Raw genomic sequence first — 27342 nt, 5'->3', positions numbered from 1 at the left:
TTGGAAGAGGCTGTTCCTTCCTTCTTGCTGGAAGCCACCTGACCACTGCCAGGAAGAGGAATGCAAAACATTCCCAGGAGCAGCTCCTGACGTCAGGGCTGCAGCATTCCTCCTCCTCCTCCCGCCTGGAAAGTCCAGGGCTGGTCCCACTGCCGTCCCCTGCCCGCTCTCGGGGTTTTCTTGCTCTCCCCACAAACACTGAGCCAGAATAAACCTGGGATGGGGTGACGGTGGGGCTCACGCTTCTCCAGAGCTGCTCAGTACCCAAATATCCCTGTACCCCTTCTCCTTGCCCTAAAACAGGAGTCTGTGCTTTGGATAAACCTCAGGTCCCCCTAGGCTTAAATCAGCCTAAGAGCTGACTTTGGCGATTCTTTCCCTTTGCTTCTTATTTCTTCACTCGAAGRCAGGCGGCAGAAGGGTGCCAAGGAAAACAGGGACACGCTGCTGCAGGGTGGGTTGTTTTTTCACTCCTAGGACATTCACGAGAGACATGACATGATACCCAGGCAGGCAGCCTGCAGCCAACACGGATCTTCTCAGTTTCCTTCCCTGCTCATACAGTATCTACCCTCTAACACATCACAGAGTGGGATTTCAACTCTTCACCTCTAATTTCATTTATGAGAACACATGAATAATAAATGGCATTATTTTATTCTACTCTTGAACTAACCGGTAGCAAAAACTACGAAAAAGAGATTCTTGGTTGAGTAGTAGTCCTTGAGTTTACTCCTTTCAATATTGTTCAGTCCACTTAATCTGCTATTTTTGGGACATATATTAAAAAAATTCTATAATATATTTTTCCTGAAGAAGCCCCCCAACCCTCCACATATATTAGTCAACCATTGTATCAAAGAAAATGTAAAAAAAAAAAGAAAAAATCCCTGTAGTTGCTACCAGATCCATGATAAAACAGAGTTTCCTAATTCCACCATGCCAAGGGAGCAGGAGAGTAGGCTAGGGAATATGGGCAAAAATAAAAGCATGGAAATACCTTCCTTTCTAGAGGATGCAAAGAAAGAGCTCTTCAATAGGCACCTTCCCATTTCACATCTCTAATTGTATAACAAGAAGTTTAAAATACACCAYTTTACCACTCCAAAACCAACAAAACCCTAATGTGTAGTGTTTGTTTAATCATAATTTTCCAGGGAATACAAAGGAAGCCAAAAGTCATCCTGAATAGCTGAGGCGTATTACTGGTGGTAGTAAAGTGTTCCCATATATCACTTTCTCCTCAAATGTTTACATAATAAATACAAATTTCTCAATGTTGACTGACCACAATGAGAAAATAGAGATCTGGAAATGCTAAGCAAGGCAGTTGCATTACTTTCACTATCAATCACAATTAATCAGCTGTTAGGGTTATACTGTCTGTGCAGCTGCAGTTCCACACATGAAGATCCAGATGAGTCCAAAWCCTGCAGGTCATCTCTCAATCCCAGTTCCTCAGCTTCTCGCTCCATTTGTGGCAATTTAAGAAATAAAAACATGTTTGGGTTTTCTTCTAGTGTAAGGACTTGTTACTAAAAGGCCAAACAAGTGTCTGCCCTCTGACCAACCTCATGCCACCTCCAACTTTTTTAAGGAAACCTGCTCTCTGAAGAACCACAGGCTAAGTAAACACACTGCTTTCCTGGTAAGAACACTCTCCAAATGTTCTTGCCTTTGTTACACCAGCTGGCCACATGTGACCAGCTAGAAAACCCAAAACCACTGGTTTTCCTCTCTTCTCCAGAGGTCACTAGTATTCTAGTTGTTTATCATATAAACAAATTGCTATTGTTAAGAAAGGGACAACAAAACYCATTAATTTTATTTCATAAAACTTGACAGGGCCCTCAAAAAACATTGGTCAGCCCCCTGCAGCCATTGCAGCCCTGGCTACTGAAAAAGCCAGCTGATCTGTTCTTTTGTATATGCAGCTACATATGAACCCAAAGTTCACRGATATCAACAGCCAGCCATCAGTATATTAAAATATATTTTAATTAGTGATTATTAAAAATAGTCACTAACTTTTTTCGTATTTTGCAATGAGGTGACAAAAAAAAGTACAAGAGATTTCTATCACTAAAAAACACAAGTAAGAAAAATGTAACAAAAATATTACATCACCTAAATAAAATAAAAGTAGCAGCTCAGTAGAACTGGTCAATTTCCTAAGGTAAAGCAAAGAAAGTGAAAAATGTCCTTAGTACATTCTGAAATTAGGCACAATCTAAGGTGTCCTATAGCCACTGAAAAATACTATACACTTTATGGTTCTTGACATTTTTTCTCCATTTTCTACTTTTTATTTTGTACTAAATGCAGAGATAGATGTACACAGGGTTTTTTCAGCTATTTATCAGAGATTTTAAAATTATCTTTTTTTTCTTAATTGTATTAATTTCATCTTATCAAAATGAAAATACATGCAAATCAATACTAGGTCACTTCTGAAAAGTAGAGTTTAGAACTTCTGAAAAATTTAAAAATGATTGACTGTTTAATCCCTTGTATTGAAGTTTGCATGGGGATTAGAACAGGCACAGCATACAGAAGTGATGAGAACTGGGGTGTGTTCTCACCTTCCCTGAAGATTAAATTCATTCTCCTCTCTTGAGTTGTTGCTGCTTATTCATTCTATTATTCTTTTATCACCAGAGATAACATTGGGATGCCAAAAGCGTAAGTTAAATCACAGCAAGAACTTCCTTCTCTGCACAGTACACAGAATTAAGCTTCAGGTGTGTTTTTAGGAGRCTGCCTCAAGAATCTGTGATTCACAAGCCTTGTCCAGAGCATGCATTGCCATTCAGTCACGGCCAACTTTCTTCTGGCAAAATCTGACAAGTGCTTTGATCTTCACAAATGAAGTGGACACTAGATTGGAAATTCGGCCTCCGAAGACTACAAATATTTTAAAGATTATTTTTCACCAAAAAACTTACATAAAGTGAYAGATATTTGCTGTGGCAGAACCACAGCAGCTCACTTGAGTTCTAGAGGCAGAAGCCACTTTCTTTTCTTTAACTGAAAGAAAAGGGATTAATTYAGGAGTAACAAGGTTTAGAAAACAATGAATGCAGAGGAAAAAAGATCAGAAAACTGAGTAATACCCAGCAATCGCTAAGAAAAATATATTAACTCTTCTCCTGGTTACTTTTCCTTATCTTTCTTGCTTAGAATGCCATTCCAGAGGATAACTTTTTCTCCAAGCCTAAAATTTCAATTGATATCAGTGTGCCCTGTGAAACCGGTGAAATACTGTTAACTTCAAAGCATCAGAAACAGGGAAAAACCCCACCCTAATTTCACAGGTTCGCTTTTACATCTGGCAAGTGAAACAGCTCAGACACGAGGTGCTAATGATGCACAGCCCTGCCTACAGAGGGCTAAGCCAAGAGCCTCCTGAGAAYCAAACTCCCCCTGAGGTTTTGGAAGGCTGCACTGGGAGAAGGTGTGGGTTCCTTCACACACAACCYACATAAACCCTGTTTTGAAGCCTGCCCATTCTTTTTTGAGGTCCCTCCTCTTCTCCCCGTTTTTTCTTCTCACGCATCTCTGTTGTTTGCTGCTGCCTGGGCCTGGCAGTGGAAATGCTGAACCCAGCCCCGCTGCTGACTCAGATATGAGAGCCTGCACTCATCAGATTTTGCTGCTGCATTCCAGATTTCGGTACCCAAAAAAAATTCAGATGCTTATCTAAACTAAACTTCCTGAGGGTGAACTATCCCTAGCACTAAGGCACTTTGAAGGTCGATATGCACTTGAGCAGGAGACGGCACGCCAACTTGTCCTTAAAGCAGTGCCTGCCTCCAGAACTTCAACTCTGTCTGCCTGGGTAAATTACCCAGTTAATTGCCTTGGCATTCATATTTACATTCAAAAAAAGGATAGGCAGAGATGAGGTCAAATCACTACCCTGCTCCATTAAAACCTTTGTTTCAGGCGCATGGACTTCAGAAAACTCCTTTTGCCATGTAAAATGGAACCATCTGCACATAACTTTTGTAGAGTAATTCTGATGTTAGGTTTATTAATATAATTATGTTGTTACTAAGCTGTTTGCCGTTTTAGGCTCCTAATAGCTATGAGAGCTTGTTAACATTACTCTGAAATCACAGGGAAGTATCTTCTTTCCCTTTGGTTTGAAAAGAGARAACAAAATTCCAAACGTGTTTATTCCCATGTTTTATATTGTGCGTAGCATCTACTTCCTTTAATGTGAAAATTTTATGATCACAAAGCTTTTCTTTCACCCAAATTACTATCACATTACTGTTTAAAGAAAGACCCAAGGTGAAATATTTTATTCTTGAAGCAATAAAACTGTTACTGCAATTACTACAATGGTGGTAACCACCCACCATATCCTAAGTTCTCTTTGGAGTTGGARATTATTTTTTCCAGTTTCARTTTTGAAAAGGAGAATTGTCCCACACAGCACAGCAAAACAGAAGGCTTTCACTGGCTTGTAATTTGATTTGGAGAGGCAGRATACAGCAGATTCTGCCAGACTAATGCTCAAAATCCCAACTAGTTTCTGGAAGCCTTCTTTTCCTTTTTTTTTTTTTTTTACAACTAAGGAGTCATTATCCATGGTTCTTCTGAACAATTGCTGGACCATTTGTACAATAAAAAAAAGAGCGGTGATAGGCAAAGTACCCATACAGCAACAGATTTTGGTACCCAGCAACAATCTTTGTTTTAACAGAGACCAAAGCAATTCTAGAAATTTTCAGTGTCTATTWAATGCAGGGAGTAGCATTCCCAACACATCAGTCAGGAAGGAGATGTAGACACACACATAACTTMACAGTCTCAGAAGTTGTTCCGTATTAGTTACCTTCGCTCTGCCCTCCTATCGTATCAGAAACAAGTAACTAGACAAAATTCCAACAAAAATGGYCATCTGTGTTGCAAATAAAGTTAAGTAGGAAGGTAGGGGATTACAAGCTAATGTCATCCTATTTGCTCTCTGCTTACCGTAAAGTACATCAGAAATATTTTTTTTTTCCATTTGACCTCCTAAATGGTTGAAATCTATTACATCTTGTCAGAGAGGCTTGGTAAGGAACAAAGAATGAGAGGTGAACCCAGCAATTCAATATGTTGAAAGGTTCCATGATAATTTAAAATCAATGATCTATTTACCAGCACAGAACCAAGACAGTCAAGAGGAAAGGAATGGCATAACATAAATCAACAACTTTCTCGAAGAAAGAATTAGCATTAGACAGAAAAAAAAAAACCCTTTAAAAATCACAACGCATAAAAGTCTTTGAGAGAATCATTTGAAGAAGTTAAAAAGATTAACTGAGTTAGTTGAAATATGAAAAGAAAAACATGCCCACCAAACCCTGGAACAAGTCTGTTAGGCTTTCAACAGGTTAAAAGCCCGTCATAGCCAGGCAGTAGCTCTTGACATGACTGTGGCATGCAGGGAAGTTCTCGGTTTCTCCCCTGGCAAGCTCAATTCAAAGCAAAGTTTGTAAACATCCCGGGGGAGTGGGCAGAAAACGACACTGGGTTTCAGAAACATTTACAAGTGTTTTGCAGAAATGAAACTTCACTTAAAGAGCTCAGTTTCGGGCTCCCGGCTGGAGAATGACTGTCGGTCTGGAAGTTCAGGGGTAGCTGGGAGAAGGCTTGCGGTGCCTGCCTCCTGCGCATCCCCACAAGCAGCACTGAGAGCGCACCGAGTGATTACAAGCCGTGCAGAAGTGATGGCGCACAAACCCCAACAAATCCTCCTGCTGCAGGCTCCTATTTCACGGCCGTGGAGCTTTGACGCCAGGGAAAGCTGCGGACAAACACGCCGTCTCGGCGAGATGAGCTTTTTTYCCTGGGCTCCTGCTGACAACATTGCCACCTTCCGCAGCTGCCGGGAAGGGCACGGACCTGCGGCCGGGGGGCTCGGGCAGCCTCCCACCGCCCCGCCAACTGCYCTGGAGATGCTGCTCAGGAAGGTGYTTTCCCACCACTGCCCTTCCTAACCACGCTGATCACTCAGAATGATTTATTTTCAAAGCCCGAGGTTGAATTGATGCCGAGCGCAGCACAGCCCCGAGAACTGGCGCGGTAGAGCCGAGCGCACGCACGGACGGGAAACGCGACCRAGGGAACGCGTTCTGCAACACACGGACAACACGGCACTGAGTGCATCGCCAGCCTGACTGCTCTTGTCGCTTCCAAAACAGCTGAGGAAACTGGGGAAAGTCAGAGCAGAGGTTAAGGGGAGGCACGACTCATCCTCTCCATGCCCGGACCTGAGGGCTTCTCATTCCAGACTCCTCACGCACTGGATTGCCGTCGTACGCAGTTTCAGTGAAAGGGGGAACAAAACACATGTACTACCCTGGCTTCTACATATTCATAATGGAATATGTATGCCATATAGACACATTTTATATAAACTTGAACATCAGATGAGATTATGCGTTAAAAGGGTGGATTTTGTCTCGCTAGCACTCAGGGAGCATTTTCCTCCATATCATCCACAGTCCATGTATACTTAAAGCAGCAGCATTATGRTAGCAGTGAAACTACAACTAATAACCAATTCAATATGTTAACCAATACATTTAGTCCACATTCTGGATGGAAAATGGCTCTACTTAGGCAAAGCCAAAATACATCAATGGAGCTGATAACGTGGGATAGGAAAGTACATTCCAAGAAAAGCTCCAAAAAAATCAATCCTACAACCGTGTAATACCTAAATTAATTTAGAAAATGGGTGTTTAGAGTTTAATCTGAATAAGTAGAGAAGGGCTTTACATGCAAGATTATGTGTATTTCCAAATCTCAGAACTCTTCTAGGAAGCCAGTCTTCAATATGTAGGGGAWTACCAAAGAACAAGACTTTTGATCAAAGGTAAAGGATCCCAACCAGTTAACAGCTAGAACCCAGGAAAAGAATACTTTTACATGTAGTTTAATCTAAAAAATAAAYAGAGATAATAGTTGCTAGCTCCTCACCGCCCCCCAAAAGAAAGGTGTCATTTATATTTAGGTTCTGGAAATAACTTGTCCCCTTTGTTTTCTCCTCTAGCTGTGTTTAGGGCAGTTTCAGTGTAACCAGTAAACCTAATAGGATTCCATTCCTTCCTAAGTATCAGTCCTCAAAAATCAAGAAATAGCAGTAGTATCTGAAGTGATCTGCAACAAAAGGCAGGACTTAGATGGACTGTTCTAGAAGCTGATCATGTGGTATGTTGATGTTTGTTTTTAAAATGGGTTTGCTTTTGAGTATAAAAATATAACTGGCAAACAGGTCCCTGCTATACAGCAAAAATCAAAAGCAAACTCCTAGAGTCAAGTATCTCCCAACAAAATTTGATGATCACTTCATGCAAAACTTCTCAAGCTGTAAACCACAGAWGTCTGCAAAAAGACAAAGAAAATACTGGGCAACTTATTTGGTTTTGCTTGAGAAATGGAAGGTAAGAAATATCTGGGAATATAATAAAAAACTATCCTATATTGTATAAAATATCTTCAAATMATTTGAAGAATGATTATGATACACAGATATTGTAAATCTGAGATCTTTTAAGGCTACAAACCCTGTAAGTTTCAGTGACAACCCATATAAATAAAATTTATCTTTTCCTCAATCTGTACATTCATAACACATAAAACAGTACCAGCCCTATTAAATTAATATTTATGACAAGCTCAGGGAACCAGAAGACAAGCAGTATTTGCTACGGCACAAAAGCAATGCACAAATCTCACACAGTTGCATTGCTCACATTTCTCAAAAATGAGCCTCAGCTTGGAGGAGTAATTTGTTTTTGGGAAACACGAAAGACAGACATGCTGTGCCATGCTGGGAAGACAAATGAAAACACAAATACAATCAATGTAATTTATGGTTTTATACCGAATCTTAAGTGTACTCAAGTTCAGTGCTGCTCAGCATGYGTGGAGCACTGTAGATATTCTGCCAGGGTTTTTTTGGAGTAGGTTTTTTTGGACAGGATCTGTCCCGACAATACCTCAGAGCACCTCAGGATATTTCTGCACAGCCTCAGTTCAAGTTAAAACGTATTGGTTGGAGATAGACAGACTTGGGTTTGCACTAACAGACATGCTGTGAACAGCAGCAGTGTCAAGGTGGACATACAGTCTTCTTTTTTATGCCAGCCAAGGACCTTGGACTGACTCTGGACAACTCCCAGGAAGACCATGCAAAAGCCCATTATCATAATCTGCTCAACAGCAAACATGCGCTGCTTATTGAAAAAAACAAAACCCAAGACTTAGAAAAGGGAAGATAACCATCAAAACAAAAAACATTCACAGAAATGTTCACTAGGCATCTTGATTTTTAACTCTTTACCTCTTTTATTAAGGAGAAAACAAATGACACTCCCGCAAGTCCAAAGAGGTTAAAGAAAGAGAGAAAACAACTGAAACAAACAAAACCTCTCCCCACACAACAACCCCCTTTTCCCACTTACTGCCAAGTATGATTTTATTTTTTTRGAGCCACATCAGTGATTGGGTTTTCCAAACACAAACCCCTCAAAGGTAAAATTAGTGGTTGTACAYTACTTCTAATGCTCTGAATATTGTTCTGATACTTTTGTTTGGAGAAAATTGGTGTTCCAGAAGGCTATACTGGGGCAGTAACTAGAGGAGCACTTTTTCAAGACATCTCAGGACACTGTCAAAAGAACCTACTAGTCAGGAAAAAGTAATAAATTGCAATTCCACAGTGAATGTCGACTCTGAAGACTGGCAGGAAGAGAGGCTTCATCAAATACACAAAAGGCTACACTGAACRTTTCACAGCTGAACTGTTTCATATACCAAAGTACACTCTTCTGTCAAAAATACAAAAAAAAACATGGGCATTTTTTCCATGAGCTTTTACTGAAAAAGAACTAATCTGCCTGGTAGAAGTAACAGTAAAATTTGTTCTCCCCCTTGYCCTCCCGTGCTCCCACCCTCCAGGATAGCTGAGATGTTTTAAATACTGCATTTTGGGTAGCAACATTCCAAATCTTTCAAACATTTAAAAGCAACATTCCCCTTTTGAAATACTTGGGGCTTTAATTATAATTCTGCTAGGAGTACAATTAACTGTTGCTTACATACACTTAAACATGACATTCAGGAGGAGGAATCTGACAAAGCATACCTTGATATTGCAGGGAATGACCACACAGGATAATTTGGCAAACTCACACTTTACCATCTCTTTGCCCACACAAAATTGCCCAAGGRCACAAGCATCYYTAGCACRAAAACTGACTGTGRTAGAAAATATCCAGCATATTCAAGYCCCAAMCTAACTGCATACAGGAATGCATGGAAAAAATCTTACTCTAAAACATACACCTACCATTATAGCAACTCACACCTGATAAATAAAGAGAATGGCACTTGTCTTGCAAATTGCCTCTCYACAGTGAGCTATGAAAATAYATTTTATTTCACRAAGTGAAAGTGCTGAACAGCAATCCAACAAGCACAAACAATAATTTTTCAAAATGTAAAATTAAAAAAAGATTAGCAGATTACTGATAATCTTAAACATTTAAACCCATTCACGTTGCTCTTTAAGTGGTTAAACTACCAAAGGAATTTTGGCACACAGTSTTTTTACAAATTAAGTATTGTTTTACACGTCCCAAATCTGTTAGTCATAAACATTAGCAGAGGAATACAAATCACAACTTTTTAATAACCCTGCAGTAATTCTGAACTTGTTCATCTGAACTTATTTAGCTTGTTTTTCCTTCATGAGTGGATAAAGCAGACTGCAGTGCCAGGTCTTGGCTCCATCAGTTGCTCATTAAACAAGATCTGGAATTTAGCATTGGATTGAATACACATGGGAACTCATGTGAAGCTGCTCGTATATCATTGATAGCTCCGTTGCTAACACAGAGTTTATCCAAGACCGTACATTTTTCGTTGACTTGAACAAAGCTGTTCACCATCCTCTGTTTTTGACGTCAGTGGACAACTACCCACTAACAGTATCTGTCACTACAAAATGCTTGGAATTTCCTCACTTATAAAAGCTGGAAAGTTTCGAGTACAGACCTTTCATTAAAAAACAAAACAAAACATTATTAGATTTTTCAGGATAAGAATATTTTGTGAATATTARGAGAGGACATTTTCACTCTCACTGAATATTTTTTCCAGTAATTTAAGATTTCAGACATAAACAAGAACACTGACTGTAAGGAATGGATGTTTAAAAACATCCTATTCTGTTTTTCCTATTCTGTTGTTAAAAGCTATGGACTCAAATGTATGCTATTCCTCAACATGTAAGCACCACAGTGAAGTGGTTCAGTTTTTTCCTGTTAACTGGACACTACAGTTATCTCAGTAGGATCTAAGTTGGATGGAATCTATCATATAGGAAAAATGTAGAAAAACACACTCCAAGCATAAACAAGGCTATTCACACCCCTTGCCTTTTTTCTACAACTCCTTTGTTCTTACAAGCCCATGGTGCAAAAAGTCACCCTGGTGGAGATTGCCTCCAAAACACAGAATGACCTCCTGAGAACAACATGCAGTGCTCCTTTAGGATGAGCTGAGTGCAGGGTGGGAGGCAGGAGCACGATGGCTGACTGGATGTGCCCAGTTCAGACACCATTCTGGTCAGGGAGATGTGTTCTACCCCGATGGAGGCTTCTGTGCTGGCAACAACGCATTTCAACCTTGATCTAAAAACCACGCTGCTGCTTTGCAAACAGACCGCTCGCTTCTGACCCCTCTGATTTGGCCGAGAGCAAACAAATGTATCAACAAACCCCCGCACCTCATTGGTACAATACAGTGGAAATTCCCCTTTTTCAGCGTGTCAAGATACCATCAGCTATTAGACCAGAGACAGGCAGTCGGGTTTAAAAATCCAGTTTTAATCTTCTACAGAACCCTGTATCTACTATCTTGAGGCTCCTATCTTCCTGTGTTYCCATTCTTTTCTCCATGGAAACCCCCTTTTATAGAGAACAGTTTTTCAGGGTACTCAGATTTTATACACAGCATTCGTATAATGCATCTATCCATGCCACAGTTATAAAAATAAGCATGTCTGTAAAAGTGTAATCATGTTACTGTGTTTATTAGATGTAGMCCACATCCAAAATACTTGGTATCTGTTGCTTCAGGTGGTTGTGGCAAATCACAGAAATGACATAAATGACCTAATTCTCCTCTTGGAATCAAAGCTGTGCTTTTGATCAAATTCTATGTTTTTCCAATTAAGTAATTCACCTATGAAGGAATATCTTCATAGATATGAAGATTACATTACATTACTATTTACACTACATTACTATTACATTACTAAGAAATTGTGTTATTTTGATTTTCTACATGCAAACYGAACAAACACAAATCATATTAATTGCTTAATCTCTTCAATTCTAGACATATAAAAGAGCATATACCTGAGCAGCTCTACAGATACAATTTTCTCCCTTCCCATGAGGGGATGGACAAAAGAAAAAATGATTTATTTTTTAAAAGAAAAAAATGAGAAAAATCCTAAGGACCACTCTTGTCAAGAAAAGACAAAGCAACAGAAGCATTGAAGAAATTATATTAAAAGCTTGCTAGGGACAACTTTCAGTTCACAGCAAACATGTGTATTTCTGTTCTCAAAAGACAAATCACCTATTTTGAAGTGATTGCACTAGGAAAAGTATATCCTAGGAAAACAAAAATAAATTCTTGCAAAAAAACAGCTGCTGCTTCAGCTTCTTCTGAAAGGAACTTCAATTTTCACAACTGCATGATCTCTGAGAAGCAATTCCAAGAAGATGATATGATCTGATCTTTGGCTCCAAGGCCATTCCCATATGTACTTTAGAAACAGTGCCCACACTGGCTTTACAGCTCTGAAGTTTTGTAGAATTTTATCTTCTGTGTGAGACTTGTCCTCCTTATCAGGGTTCTACCACTCTGCTATTGTTACATTCTTTCTTTGAAGATGTTAAGGCAGAGCCAACATCTTTTGGATGAGGGGATCTGACTGATGATCTCCCCCCCATCTTTTCCATCCATTTGAATATTTATATGTGTATATACAGTTATAAGTGCCCAGATTTCATCAGAGAGAGACAGTGAACATTGATCAGTTGGACAAAACTGATCTATCAAGCATTGAAAGAAGCTGCCTCTCTGTGCAGTAACCAGAGAAATTGAATGTATGTAAAAGATGTTCTATACATGTCTTTCTTTAATTTGTATTTGACACTTATGGAATGAGAAAATTTTCAAGGATATAGTTGCTTTCTGTACAGAGCAGCAGGAGATAATTTCTGCAGTTCATTAATAKGTGAAGCCTAGATCCTGCTTTCTATCTTTCTCATGATAGGAAAGTCCACTGTAAACGCTGTAAATGTTTCCCTTGCCTGGTAAGAGCAACAGCAATAAAAAGTCTCTATCTTCATCAAATGGAAGCCAAAAATTCTTTAGCACAAGCCATGCTAGCTCAAAACACCTGTTTCATGTTAGCTCTCTGTGTTGCTCCTGTTGTTTCTCACCCAGGTGATGTAAGACAGCRTGTTAGGTAAGACAATGCAAAAATCGCAGTAACGTACCCATTTATCATAAATGCTGTTGTTGAGTCAACAAAACAGCCCACAGCATACCCAGGGTAATTCTAAAGTAGAATAATACCTGAATTCACAAACCCAGATTGCTTCTCATACATAAATTTCATCAGAGCTTGCCTGCACGTTTCTACAGCAACTTCCACCATTGGCCTACATTAAATGTCTTGAGACACAAGGTTTCATCCCAGCACACCAGCTGATCTGCAGCAATGTTTTGTATGAGTTGTTCTTCTTGGCAGCAAATAACTCAAAGTCTTTTAAACCTCCTTCACTGAGGAGAGAGACTGAATTTAGCGTTATGCAAACAGAAATGAGAAGTCCACATTAAACACTTTCTCCAGGCACTGGAACACTCAAAGCTGAGTAATTATGACTCCCCGTGGTTTCACAGGTTAAGAGAAACTAAAGAAAAACTTTGAAGTTGCTTGTTGATGTCACAGATTTAAGTGTTTTATGTACTTGCCATACCAAGTTCCTAAAATAAACTGTCTCGGAGAAGTTGCATGGGGAATAGCGGCTATCCAGCCAAGGATCTTGTTTTCTGCAGTGTTTACAGGCAGTGTAAGAACAGAACAAAGAGTGGTTATGTCCCCTTCATACTGCCCCTTCCTCCAGTAATTAGCACCACATGAACCCCCTGAACTAGAGGCTTCATACCAGGCATTCACACTCAATAGGTATGGATCGATCTCTGAGCCTACCCAAATCAATCGTGATCTGTGGTTTATACTGCTATTGCCAAGGACTCTATTAATACCACATACTTCTAGAAGTTTAACTTCAGAAATACATGAAAAAAATGTCAAAGTTGTTAAACTTACTGGCAAGGAAAAAAATTCTAATCAGCACCATTTTCTTCAGGCCAGTTTATCTTGAATATTAACTAGTAGGCATATCTATGATCAGAAGACAGGAGTATCTCAAGGAAACTGTCGATCTTCTTGCCGAGTCAGGAGTAAAATAAATCCTGAAATCTCCAMAAATGCCAACTCTTATCACTTTCTGCTAGGTATGGTAAATTATTTCTATAATTTTTACAATTAAACAAACAGGAAAAAAAAACCCCGAGAAAGTTAAAGCCACAAAATCACCACCACTGGAAGAGTGGAAGCCTTTGTTTCCAACTCCCTCATGTCTCTGCAGTTAATAGGCAGTCTTTACYTTTTGCTGGATATGTATTTCTGCAAAGTGAACAAAGACTTAGTAATCAATTTAATTAARCTCGGTAATAAACCCTTTTCTTTTCCAGGTGTTAAAAACACTTAATGATTCAGATTCAGTTCGTAAAAAATTATGAGGTGTTCATYTAAAATCCTAATCCAAGAAGTTGCTCATGTATGGCAAAGACAACCAAAGGCAAGCCTACACAGGCAGGGGCAGGCAGGGCTGAGCTCTTCTGCCTGTTTTGTTCCCAGCTGGCCAGACACACACCAGCTCCAGCCCGAAACACACAATYGTTTTCATGTGATGTGTCCAAGTTAATCGGCCTTATTTAGATATAACACTGCAATAATACTTTCACACAGCCACAAGACCAGAGCAGGCTCCTGTCAGATATCTCAGTGGCCAGGGCAGCTGAGCTCTGTCCACCACACAGGCTGGYGTGAAAGCTTTAATCAGTTTATGAGTGCTGCTTTCCCTATAGTGAGAGATGATTCTCACATCAAATCCCTTGCTTTCAAGAGTGTAAATATGTGCCTTAAGACACTAGACCTGAAGAGATTCATATCTAGCTATAAAGAAATCTGGGTTCAGTCCTGCTAATTCTTGCCCTGACAAAGCTCCTCTGAAATCCAGCGRGGCTGTTCTCATGAGCAATGTCCASTGTCCAATGGTAGGATTCTTAYAACCAGCCTCCGTCAATACTTTATTTTTAAAATTAAATTGCTTATACTGAAGTACTGAAGTTTCATGGGATTCTGTACACAAACRAATACCAACAAGTATATCAGCACTTCTCTAAATGCTGCTTCCCAAAGCACTCAATGCAAGCCTACTGCTAGAGATGTTTCACATACCAAGTTGTGCACTKAGTTCAAGCACATACACTTACAAAAGCAAAGTCTAATTTTACAAAAGCTCTGAAATGATGTGTTCAATTGTTGACATGAATAATCATATCCAGAAGCCAGCAGCCTGTKTGTCTACATCTTACTCCATTGGTTACTTGCTCAGAGAGCAAAAAGCAAAGTCAGAACRTAATTCTGGGATTTTGTTTTAAAGGTAACAGGAAATTTTGCTCATGGGACACTACAGCACCAGAAGCAGACCACTTACAAAACACTCTATCTCATCCCATTCTGTCTCACCATACAAGCATCTCAAATAGAGAACAACGATACACAGTGTGTTGAGTATCCCAAAACCACATATGTAATTCAAGGATTGCCTGCCCTTGCATCTACTTTTTTTTTGCATTCCCTTTTGCTTCTGATTACTGATATTAATAAGATACATGAATATGCTTATTTCACCATGTCAGGGTTAGATTTAGTTAATTTGTTTTTACACTAGTCACACATTGGCAGACAAGAGTTTTAACAGAAACAGCATTTGTTTTTAACAACAGAAGTACAAATTCAATGCAGAGTAACAAGAACTACATTTCGGCATTCAGATTTCTCAAGTAAGAGTTTAAGAGAATAGAAGCTTGGAACTGTGRTAGAGGAAACTTCCACTAAGTGTACAAGTCCAATTTCCAATTAATGTAAACTGAAAGTGCCAAATTATAATCTAAAACAAAAACATCCCTCACTCTCTCCCTTCCTTGCCTCCAGTAGTTTAACAGTATCCAGCCCAACTTCTTTTGAAGTTGGTTGAGTAAACAAAAAGACAACTGACATGAAGATATTTTCAAAAAGATAGAAAATAGGACTAGAGATGGAGTATAATGCAGTTTTGCCACAATTAACAGATGTATTTATAAAGTGCCTTGAGAGACATATGGGTAAGGAAAGCAACTCTGACAATGCAGATGCATCCCCTGTCCAAACATTATAGTTTCATGAAGTAATCTTTTGCCTACATGAAAAGCACATCCTACTAAAATAAAAAAAAATTAAAAAGCAAATAAAAGACAGTATTTCTGGAAAGACAGACAKCTAGCTATGAAGCTTTCTAAAGAAATCTCAGTTTATATACATAGAGGAATGAGCTTCGTGTTCAGAACATCTTAAAATTTAAACAAGTGAGAAGATTACACTAGTACAGTTACAGMTGTCTGTAGTCTGGAAAGGATCGTATCCGTGCAGATTTACATCTTCCCTGAACAGTCCAAGACTTACACATGCTAAGCATTCTACAGTAACAGCTCAGGAAAAGAAAAATGAAGGAAAAGAGGAGAAAATTTGAATCACAGCCYAATTAAAAAGATTTTCTGGTACAAAAATCTTCACTTAGGTTAGGGTCTACACAGAAGGATACACCTGCATAAATGCAAAGACTTGTGATTTAATAACAACAGAGGAAACCTGAAGAGAAAAACAGAACTGAGTTTGTAGGAGAGAGAAACAAGAAGAAAACAGGAAAACAAAACCAAACGTAAAATATGGAAAAAAGCTTGTGAAGGAAAAGATAAATGAGAACAAATGAAAAAAGGCAGTGAATTAGAATCATATCAGACTAAGACTTAATTAATATTGAACTGTATTTCCCTTTGCTACCAATCTATTTACATCTAAACTATCAATAGTTGTATCTGTAGCCATAATAAATCACAAATTAMGTATCTTCCCTTAGTTTTTTAATTGCCTCCAAAAAGAGTTAAAAACATTTTAGAAGCAAAAGATTACAAATTGGGGAACTCAGAAAAGATTTGYAGCTATCAATGAAGACAAAAACCAGATACAGACCTCTGCAAAACAGGAAAAAGTATTTTGCAAAAGGATATGGTCAAACACTAGAGGCAGCTGGAGGCTAAAACTCAAGGTAATAGATGTCGAAATACATAAGAAAAGTATTTCCTCTTTTGTAGTTTGGGTGGAGGATAATGAAGAGAAACATAATATTCCCACTTCAAAGTTCCCCTGAATTTTTATGAAGGGTAGACCTTCCAACCTACAGCCACCACCAACCAGCTTTACTAGAAATCTCACTACTTTTTCTACCCCTTAAAATTCAGGTAAATAATCCAATTCAGAAAACAATCACAAACRTAGAGCAAACGTTTTGAAGAATTCCAGAAAGAAGAAGGGACTCAGGGAACTGAAGGCTGAATACTATACAGTTAATACAGACTTTTCCACTGAAATATTATACCCATGTTCACAACAACAGATGAGCATTCCTGAACTACTTTGCTACTAGAAAGTATGCACTTTATTGGCCTTATCATTGATAAGACATTGCTCAGGCCTTGCTAGTGCTCTAAACATGAAAATATGAAGGGAAAACACAACTGAAGCCCTGAGCAACACTAGAGGCATTATGATATGCATTTAGTTGTTATCTGAGCTGTCTTTAAGGTATCTRTCAAAGCCTCTCAAGCTGCCAGACACAGATGACCACAAGAATTCCCTGCTCTCCTGTTACCCCCCAAGGTTTTTCCTACAACAGTGCAGCCAGCACTCTATCAACTCCACTTTGTTCTGCAGTGCTACAGCAAATGGGGACCATTCTTCTTACTCACCATGGGGGATAGATGTGGATGACATCCTGTGGTCTGCTCTTCAGGTGAGCTGCTGTCTCTCTTGTGAAGAGGACTTTGAGTATTGGTTCCTCTGCATTGATGACAGCATCCTCGRGTGAAAGCATGGCAGGAGACTGTTCCAGCTGCTGGCAGATGGCAACTTGTATTGTGCACTCCTCAAATATTTCTAAGATCTTCACAATTAAAACACCGGATTTATCTGGAAACAAAATTAAAATGAAAAATRAAAATGCAAAGTCTGGGTTTTGGAGAATGAAGTTCTGGCACTCTAAAGGTGTGCATCCCTCTGTGCTCTGCACATCTGTCTGACCATGAAAAATCCACGTATGAGTAGAATACACAGCCTTATCAAAAGACCTATATTAAGCTTTTGCAGTAATTTTTTGTTTTCTTTATAGATACTATCAGCTGTAAAGAAAAAATCCCACCTGAACTTCTTCCAAACACCAATGAAATCACAAACTCCCTACAAGAAGCCCTCTCCCATCACACTTGAACTTAAAATCTTGCAACTCATTGACTTCATTCACTCTTTTTTATTAGACACTGCAAAAAATACAATTATTTGAAAACAGAATAATCCAACATTRTTAAAAGCAAAGTTGTGTTTGCCTTCCTTGACCCTTCCCAAAGCAGCAGYTGTCAGGAGCTAAGCTGAAAGAGTACAAAGCATCTAAAAGCAGATGATTGACACTGAGGGATAAAAGTGGAGAAAGGAGTAAGATGCAYTGCCTAAAAATAATTATTGCAAAACTGATCATCCATTTTATCAGTAGGCAGCCAGGGTACAGAAGGCTCTTTTGTTTCAAAGCAACAWGAACACAGATACAAGCAATCGATTCTAAGCACTTTTGTCTCTACTGAACAAGAAACAACTGCACAGAAATGAAATTACTCCTAGGTCCCTTTGCAGTCTGCACAGAGCAGCAGCTACTCAGACAGACCTTGCTCTGAGCTGTAAGGTTATGTAAGATTTATTCTCATTCTCACTTAGCCTTACTCAGAACTGCACTCCCATCACTGAGAGGAGAACAGTTGCTACCCTGCTGAATATGAGCATTTAGTGGGGCAAGACAGGATCCCAGAGGACAAGAACAGCAGAGCCCCAGTTGCACCCTTTTTGATTTACAAGTTGGATTGGAAAAACACAACATCCCAAGAAAAACAGCTGATATAAATTATTGTCTTCCCACAGCAAAGAAGAAACAGGGGAGGAACAGTGAACGTGATACTGGAACTTAACAGCAGAGCTGTACTAGTTATTTGTTTGTTTATTTTAAGGCTCATTTCACAACTGTGAATGTTTTTCCTYTGGAAAATAAATCAAAATATTTTAGTTTGAGTTTATGAGAAACTTAAAAAAAAATTAACTCAACCCTCAAGAAGCCCAAACCAATGAAACTGGGCCCTARAACCTTGCAAATTTATTCAATAAAGTTGAATYCTAYAAAAATAAAATAAAAAATTCTGTCTCTGTSCTTATTAAATTTCATACTGAAACTGAAATAAAGCAATTTGGRAATACAAAACTAAATTGCTCTCAAAACCACTTTCATGTGAACCAATTTTTCATCACATGCAACATGCTTCTGCAAAGCACTCTGCTTCCCCTGAACTGGTATTTTCCAGCAGTATAAAGGGTTCCACCAGACGGTCTGACACAAGATATGTACATAAGCCATTTCTGCCCAAGCCATTACAGCTTGACCTCCTTTTCCAAATCTGAGAAGTAGGAATAGGAGAACCGACCCTTCCTGCCTGGTGCTTTGAAACTGACTGTCCAAGAGAGATGGTTGTCACTGCTACTRCTCCTCACTGCTGTCACCTTCTCAGAGAAAGCKGTAACATYACCRTGCCACTCCAGATACTCACTACACYRTGTTAATRTTTGCTTRGGTGAAAATTCTGACAAGGGTGAGCACTGACTAGTTTTCTRTGCCTGAAGGGAAGGGCTTAGAATATTCACACTTGAATTCTGTTTTGCCTGACTAGCTGCAGTTGTGGTCCTCTGTCAACCCCAAGTCATCTGGCATGCATAAACAAATTCTCTTAACCRCAAAAATTCTCATCCTTTAAAGTAACTAAGCGTTTACCTCTTCCCTCTAGACATACTGCACAATTTGCATTTGCATCCACTTTAAAAACCAAGTCACAAAAAATCAGTTTCAATTCTCAAATGCACCAACAGTTTATTAAAGAAAAGGAAGTATGAAGACAGCTTGTGAGAGAGACTGGTCATCACTTCTGAACTACGCATTTCTTACGTGCAGAATTTTATGACAATTCTTACTGGTCAACAGCTTATATGTTACTCAGCTAATAGAGCAAGTTGAAGACAATGAATGACGGCCTAATAACATTTTTCTTTTAGATACCTCTGACYGTAAAACAGTTAAAAATACTAGGTGAAGCAAGAACTATATCTGTATGAAAGTTTCTGAAAGACATTAGAATAAAAAATATCCTATCAAGATACCAGAGCCTATTGCAAGCCTAAAGTTGGTGGAAACACTGGGTGCTGGTACTAAATGAAGCAGAATGCTTGTACACTAAAAGCATCTCAATTTCAACAAGTAGCCAAGTCTCACACTTGGCACATTCTACAGAACCACAACCTATTTGTTTATTTAGATGCACAGAGATAGTTTAGTTTAATTACTCTGAAATTATTATTACTGCTGATGATAGTGTTCTCTTGAACAACATGGAAAAGCACTTTGGATTGCTGGCACATGATGAAACACCGAAGTTCAGAGTGTAGCTTCAGTTTTAATACACTTGGCTCTTGTATTGTTATGTCAATCAAAAATAAATCAAACATATGTGGCTGCACACTAAAGGGCAAATTTGTGGGTRAGGAGATGGGCTGGATCACTGCAAATTCTACGGTTTCCAGAGTTTACTTGTCTGCTTGTCCATGTGAAAAGCTCATTTTGAAGTTTTGCAACGTTCTCCTTCACCCTCGGATAACTTACTTAAGCTCCCACTTGCTTGCTGAAGTTATCATTCACTTACTTTCATTGCTAAAGCAGAATTACAGCCCAAGAAATTCAAACACACAGTTGTGCATGCTTTGTGACAATACCTAGTCATCTTAAATTACAGTTGTATGCATTTTAAAAGGTGCAACCTGTAACTGTGCTGCAATTGTGCCCATTCCTACACTGCAAATTTCTTCGTTTCCCGTTCTGCTGCCCAGATAGATTTCTTTCTTCAGGGCTAGTTTCTAGCAAAATCAATGAAATAATCCAGCTAACTGCAAAGCCACTTCTGTTCACCCACTTGAAGGTAGACTTTATTCTGTCACTGAAAGTACACAGGCATGCYCACAAAGAGTGAGCAAACAGCTGCMTGGATGCATTTAGAAAYCTTCCATGAAGCAGCRATCAGCAGYTTGAGGACTGCTTAACAAAGCTGTTATAGAACCTAAGAATATCTGGAGTTGAAAGGGACCCCWAAGGATCCTCAAGTCCAACTCCCTGCTCCTCAAAGGATCACCTAACACTAAATCACACAACACTCCTTGAAACGACAGAAAACTGTGGGGAGCCTGTTCTAGTGGTCAATAATGCTTTCAGTGAAGAACCTTCCCCAAATATTCACTCTGGGTCCAGATGCCTTTGTTACAGTGAAACACTTGAGGGAGATAAAGATGGAAACCCAGATCAGCCTGATCAGTGTGAGCTCAGGTGCATTTCTCAGCAAAGCCCTGGGTGCTCTGAGCTCGGGTGACAGAGGGCTGCTGCAGCTCACTGGTCCCAGAGCACAGCCTGGCATGGACAGCTGCCTCTTCCAGCATCTCTCTGCAGCCTTCACAGAGTCAGCTGGAAAGCCAGAGAAAACATCCACTGACACAGGATCAAGGACCATCTGAAATATCTGGCCCCATGAGTATAAACAGGGTTGAATCATCCCAGGGGCATGGAGTGTAATTCAATCCCTGATAAACAAGGCTTAAGGTGCCACAAAGACAATCAGAAAGGTACTGATGAATCTGGCTTAATATGAATTTTGCAGAGGTATTTGAGGTGCACAACAACTGTCCTCTAAAGAACAGCATCTGAAAGGAGGGGATTGAGCCAACAAGGCCTGTAATGCTACCTCACTTCTCACAGAATTTTCCATAAGAAAAGAAACCTTCACAAAGACATGCAGTAACATACTGGCTACTACTGAATAAAAATACTGGTCATGGAAAGGGCAGTGCACAAGAAAAATCAGGTACCAGTTAAGAGCTAGGTTAGTCACATCACCACTTCCAGAATACCACTGTGATGAATGCCACCCGCTGAAGGGTAACAGACAGAAATCATTGCTAGATGGACCATGATCAAACAAATTAGTTCCTTCAGAATTCACAAATGGTCAAGAATAAGTGAAACCCGCAGGAGAGACTGGCTGGTGGAAGAACAAGCCATTTAAGCAAGGAGGCATCTTTGGTGAAGCCTTGCTACGACTGGCAAAAACCTCCCTCGCCTCCCAGACAGGAAACAAGAAGCTCTGAAAAAGATGAAGAAATCCTGATGCAAATTTAGGCAAATGGAACATCAKCTTCTCACTGCTGCTGTTAGCAGAACCTTTGGAATCACAGGAAAAGGCCTTTTTGGCAATAGTAGTAATGGAACAAACCTGGCAACGACCTTGGGCATAATTTCCAGAAAAGCCTGATGCTCCATAACCGGGTGATCAAAACAGGTCTATATTGTATGAGTGGGTTCATAAAAACAACCAGTAACTTTTTGGAAGGAGAAAACCTTTTATTTAGARCTACTAAGAACACAGACAATAATTCTGGTTTAGAAAATCCCAGAGTCAGAGATCTGTGGGAGGCAATCAGGAGAATACCTTGGGAAAATATCATCAAGTATTAGCCTTGTCATTTTTCCTAGGCATTTTGGTAGCTCTTGTCACTGCCAGAAACAGGATTCTAAGCTAGAGGCACTTTGGTTTAACCACCTAACAGATCTGCTCTGCAATACAGAGTTAATTATTTAATTCCAGGTGTCCTCTGGGATATTGGTCTCTCATTCCAATTTGCAACCCAGACATGAAGTAGCTCAGTTAAACCACAAAGATAATTCTGTGCCTGGGAGATGAACAAACAAATTTCACACTGAATGCATCAGTTTCCTTGAGTACTTATTTTCATTTTGTTTACTACTTTAGTGCACAGGCTGATGCTGCCCTTCAGTCACATACCATGTCATATACCATGACATCAAAACGTGTTTTGACGCAGTACTTTGCAGATGTTCTGCATTTACTCTGAATTCCAGGGGGGCTAAAAAGAAACAAAAGAGAAGAGGAAAAAAAAAAAAAAAAGGGGGGGGGGGAAAGGAGAAAAATGCTCCCCATTCCTTTGGAGATCACAGACCCTGAGGTCTTGAGCATTTTGAAGACTTCAGCATGACTCTACAGTCTCTGAATGCCCTTGATCTTCAGACCTAACTAACATAGTGGCTTCACAGCAGACACATATTTAAGCCACATCAACACTGAATGTACATGGTCACAGACGATTCACTGGCCATGCCAAGGGCAGCCTAAGAGGGAGGCTAAGAAGAAAGGCAGCCTGCTTTGACTCTCAGCAACCAAAAAGCATTTGGAGATGAGAAAAGGCAAAAAAACATCGAGGAGGACAATTTAAAAAAAAACAAATGTTCAGACATTCTGGCTTCAGTGCCTGAAATACAACTCTAAAGTTTGTTTTAATAACTCTGTAACTACCAATAAGGAAGACAAATGTGGAGGAAAATACAGAAATCACGATCTCTTGGGAACCACATATTTTATGTTTCTCTAGTGACACAGTGACAGGGAGCTGAACACATTGCAAGGAGGATCCATAGCTTCTGATGTATGGAAAAACATCAGATGTCAGTGTCAGTAAGACCTCACTTTGGTGAATTTTGCTAAAATGCCACTTTTCACATRTTACAAAAGAGCACCTGTAGCCTTAAATTAAAGTTCTCAAAGAGAAAAAACTCTTTTAGAGTCAGTCAATAGAACTCCAGCAGCAGAGCAATCCCTATGAGACCTACAGAGTGAGGGAAAGTATTTCAGGACAGCAAAGTGAATTCTGCATGGTTTGAACATAGTAGCTGGGATAGCCAGGGCACCTCCACGCAGATGAGACCAGCAGAAGTAACAGGAACACCACCACACCAACAAGAGCAAAACAAAGCCAGGTTTAGTCTATGACAGCAGGTATTCCTGATTTTTTCAATTTTCTATTCTTCCTGAAAATGTAGAAGTCTTGCAATGTTTCGAGGATGCATCTCACCCACAAAGCTGAAGGATGTGATGTGCCCATMTGAATGTAACTCAATGTAACAAGCACAAGACACAAGGCAGAAAAAAGTTCACAAAGGCCACAGCACCAATGCAGAAAACAGTGAACTACAACACAGACTACATCTTAAAAACACAAAAGAAAACTGGAGCTTAGGAAAATGTCAAGCAGTGAATGGCTCTGCTCCACTGAGCATTCCAGAAAAAAAAAAAAAAAAACAAAAAACAACTCATATGCAAGCATGAAGAAGAATGGAGTGAAAATTATTATTGTGATAATGAAAAGTTTATAGTAAGGGCTATACATTCACCTTCAAGCATATATGTGAACTATCATGAAAAGCAAGACTGACAAAATAAAAACTGCTCAGTCACAAGAYTCACCTCACAAGTCACATGGATAAGAGACCAAGCAAGCACAACAAGAAGTAAAAGGAAGATTATTTCACCACCTTCTTTCTAAATAAATTTAAAAAATTACACTCATGCAAGAAGAGCTTTCTGAATAAAACCAAGACAAACTCATAAGAAAACGCAAGGGAGGAASATGAGCTTGCTTGAAGCCACATTAATATTTGAAAAACTGTTAACAAATACATGTTTTGTGCAAAAGCAGTGAGGACAACCTRTATTCATTCTTACCAGCTAAACCATACAATTCTTAATCTTAATGATATTTGAATGATATGGAAAAAGGACAGATGTTTTTAAGAAAAACAAGTTACCGCTACTTTAGCTCAACATRCTATCAAACAAATTGTATACATGAACTGCAGTTTAGAAGCAAATTTGTACTGTACCTGACACATCGTTGACATTTCTAAAAATCACAGTTGCGAAGTTAAATTGTACTTTCTCTGAACTGGGAGATTCTTAAGAAATATGCACTATGCAGAATACAGGTGTCACACTCAAGTCAAATTCTACTAATCCTAGCTAAAAGCTTTTATAAAATAAAATTTCCCTCTAAAAGTACAAAGAATTGTGGGCAATTAAGGATGTGAATAGTATTCACTGCACAAAGAGTGAAAGTAATTTTCTGCCTTTGGTTCAGATGAATAGGTCAGATACACATTATGGAATTATAAAGGAAACAAAGAAAATTCCACTATATGCCCTGTTTAATAAAGCAAACTAGCAACACTCTTTCAAATTTGTCTCACTGAGTTATTTTTTCAAAGGCATTATTTCATCCCAACATCATTTAACTTTGAATTGTCAAATGTGGTTCCAAAACTGCAGTTAGCAGACAYCCTCCTGGGACATCACATGCTATCTGAAGTGGAAGAATAGCCAACCACTTTCTGGTTCAAGCCACAAAGTTTTACTTTCATTCTCAAGCGTAAAAAGTATAAAATGTCAAATTACAGGCATAAGTCAAAACAAAAATATTCTTTTGCTTGGCATCCCATTATTTTCTTCCTCGTCCCTCATGTATAATTTGCAGGTGCAGGTACAACCAACTCAACAAGCAGGTAGACACCAAGCAGACCCTTGTAATCTAAAATAAACGCTGAAAACCAGGTCTAGATGACAAGGTTTTCACAGCCTGTACAAAAAYATCTGGTCGCTATCCTGATCTATACATATTGTTATTCCTCCTGGGCTGGTAACTTCTGAAGCCATTCAAGAAGATTTTATTCAGAAACATACCAAGTCTTGTAGGCATGATGGCTTCTTGCCACATTTATATTAATTTTTGAAAGGCTGCTGAATCTGGCTGTGCTTTAAACAGTACACATTCTTTATAAGAATTTACGTAAACTACTTAAAGAGACTATGCATGTCATTATTGCTTCTCATAGGAAAACAAAAACAATATAAAGAATTCTTGTTTGAAAAAGACTAATTTACATTTGATTTTTTCCTTTCCAATACTGTAACAAGTTCAGACCGTTGGCTAGGAAAAAAAAATTGGCCATTTGCCACATCTCTAATTTATAGTATTAACCCTTAAGTAACAAAACAAACTACCAAGAATTAAGAAAATAAGTAATAACTAGCAAATCTCAGACTTCTGTGTTTTTAGAAGAAYTTTACATAGTAAAGAAAACCCTGTWGAGGGCTACCTATATTTTCTTCATCATGTACCAGTTTCATGGCATTCAAGCTGCTAAAATYCTTTCTTCCCATCATCTTAACTAGTCACTGAAACTTGAGGAGGCAGTTACTGATTATATTCTCTTCCGTAAGCCTTTCAGCCTTCCTGAAAATGTCGTGTTACRTGTGAAACCCTGTCCTCAACTCCAAGGCTTCAGCCTCATTCCCTCATGTATGCATTCTACTTGCCTTAGCAAACTGAAAATTTCTTGTCCCTTGAAGGTCACTTTTCCCTGAGAAGAAGGAAAGACTGATAGTTTTGCTATATTGTCAGTTCCCTACTAAAATGCAGTTGTAACACAATCATGAATCTTAATGTTTGGCCGACAAATAGTATCAGATCACAAAAGCTAGAGAATAAAATGTTTCTGCATTTAAGATAAAGAACTGCYTTGATGACAGCTGCAAGACAAAGAAAACCAATAGAAGGTAAGATGTATAGAAAGTAAAATTTCAGAAGTTACAGTAGGAATCTACATGAGTTTGCTTCAAATATTATTAGTGTCCTCTCGTATAGATGGGAAGGTTGTCTGAACGTAACTCAGAAAACCACTGTTTTTTCTTCCAGCAGATGTTGACAGGAAAAAGGTTTCGGTTTTTGTTGTGGGTTTGGGKTTTTTTTCTCTCTTTTAGCTGTCCAGATCTCCTATTTGCCAAACAGGAAACTTCATGGGGAAGTTGCAGCACTGCACACAGAAAAAAAGCCTGCGAATGGTCTACAAACMCTTGCACAGAGTACCCTCAACTCATCAGCTTGGCTGACCAGAGACTTGCTGTTCTGTGGCCCCCACCTCAGCTCCTCTTTTACACCTTGTGAAGATCAGAACATTCTGGGTTTGTGGCAGAACCTGACATTTGCCTCTTTGAACCACAGCAAGCATCCAACCAACGCTGTGTAGCACGGGCCAATTCCAGCATTCCCTCCCTTCAGGCCTCTTCCTGGTACAGTTACCTGGATTTACAGGAGTGGAATTCCCAATTTCCCTTGCAGAAACCCATATCCTTAGTGAGTGCCTATCCCAACACAGGGACAGGCTGTTGAATGCGAATCTGGCCCAAAATTGTCAAAATCTGAGAAAGCACAAGGGTTTCTYCTACCCTGCAGAATGAGTCAGCCACAGCGAGAGCCTGTGCAGTGCATAAACAGCAGAATGTGCGTGCTGAAAGGAGGTGCTCTCTTCTGGGCACTGATTCATCCCAGGGACCAAGAGGCAGCCAAACCACAATGGTTACTTACAGAAAGGGGTCAGGGGAGCTAACAGACAGGATTTAAAAAAAAAAAAAAAATAAAGTTGAAAACTAGGGGGATTTGGATAATATGGACATTGATACAACCTAAAAGTATGCAACAGCAAAACAAAGGCATAAAATTCTGCAATATGAAATGTCTAATGGGGGTGACAGCTGGAACTTCTGGAAACATTTTTCCTTAAATCTCAACTGTAAGGAGGACTTCAAACCAATCTCATTTGAAATTGCTCCTCTTTGCTTTAGCAATGAACTTCTGGCCTGCATGTCTATGGGATATCCAAAATGACATGACAGCTCTCCCAGCAAGTGAGTGACTTCAATCCTCCACATAAATCTTCAGGCTTCTTCACTAACTCAAATGAGGTTTGTTTTTTGAGAAGTTCTTCCCTCTACTTCTGTGCTAAAGTCAGAAACAGTCCTGGAAACAATGTGGCTTAGAAATACTGCTAGGCAAAA

The 27342-nt window shown here is 39.3% G+C and overlaps 1 protein-coding gene across 1 annotated transcript in view; it reads right to left on the bottom strand.

Annotated features, from left to right (window-relative positions):
• The window catches only part of SPIDR (scaffold protein involved in DNA repair), a 194349-nt gene that overhangs the window by 102476 nt on the left and 64531 nt on the right, over positions 1-27342 (bottom strand). The window contains exon 9 of the mRNA XM_057365036.1: positions 17224-17443. Within this exon, the coding sequence (XP_057221019.1) occupies positions 17224-17443 (220 nt within the window). The remainder of the gene's footprint in view (positions 1-17223; positions 17444-27342) is intronic.

The sequence above is a fragment of the Malurus melanocephalus genome, unplaced genomic scaffold (genome assembly GCF_030028575.1).
Source record: "Malurus melanocephalus ecotype Western Australia unplaced genomic scaffold, MMel_1.1 scaffold_46, whole genome shotgun sequence".
Lineage (NCBI taxonomy): Eukaryota > Metazoa > Chordata > Aves > Passeriformes > Maluridae > Malurus > Malurus melanocephalus.
Note: the sequence above shows the minus strand (reverse complement) of the source record. Positions and strands in the feature narration are given on the sequence as shown.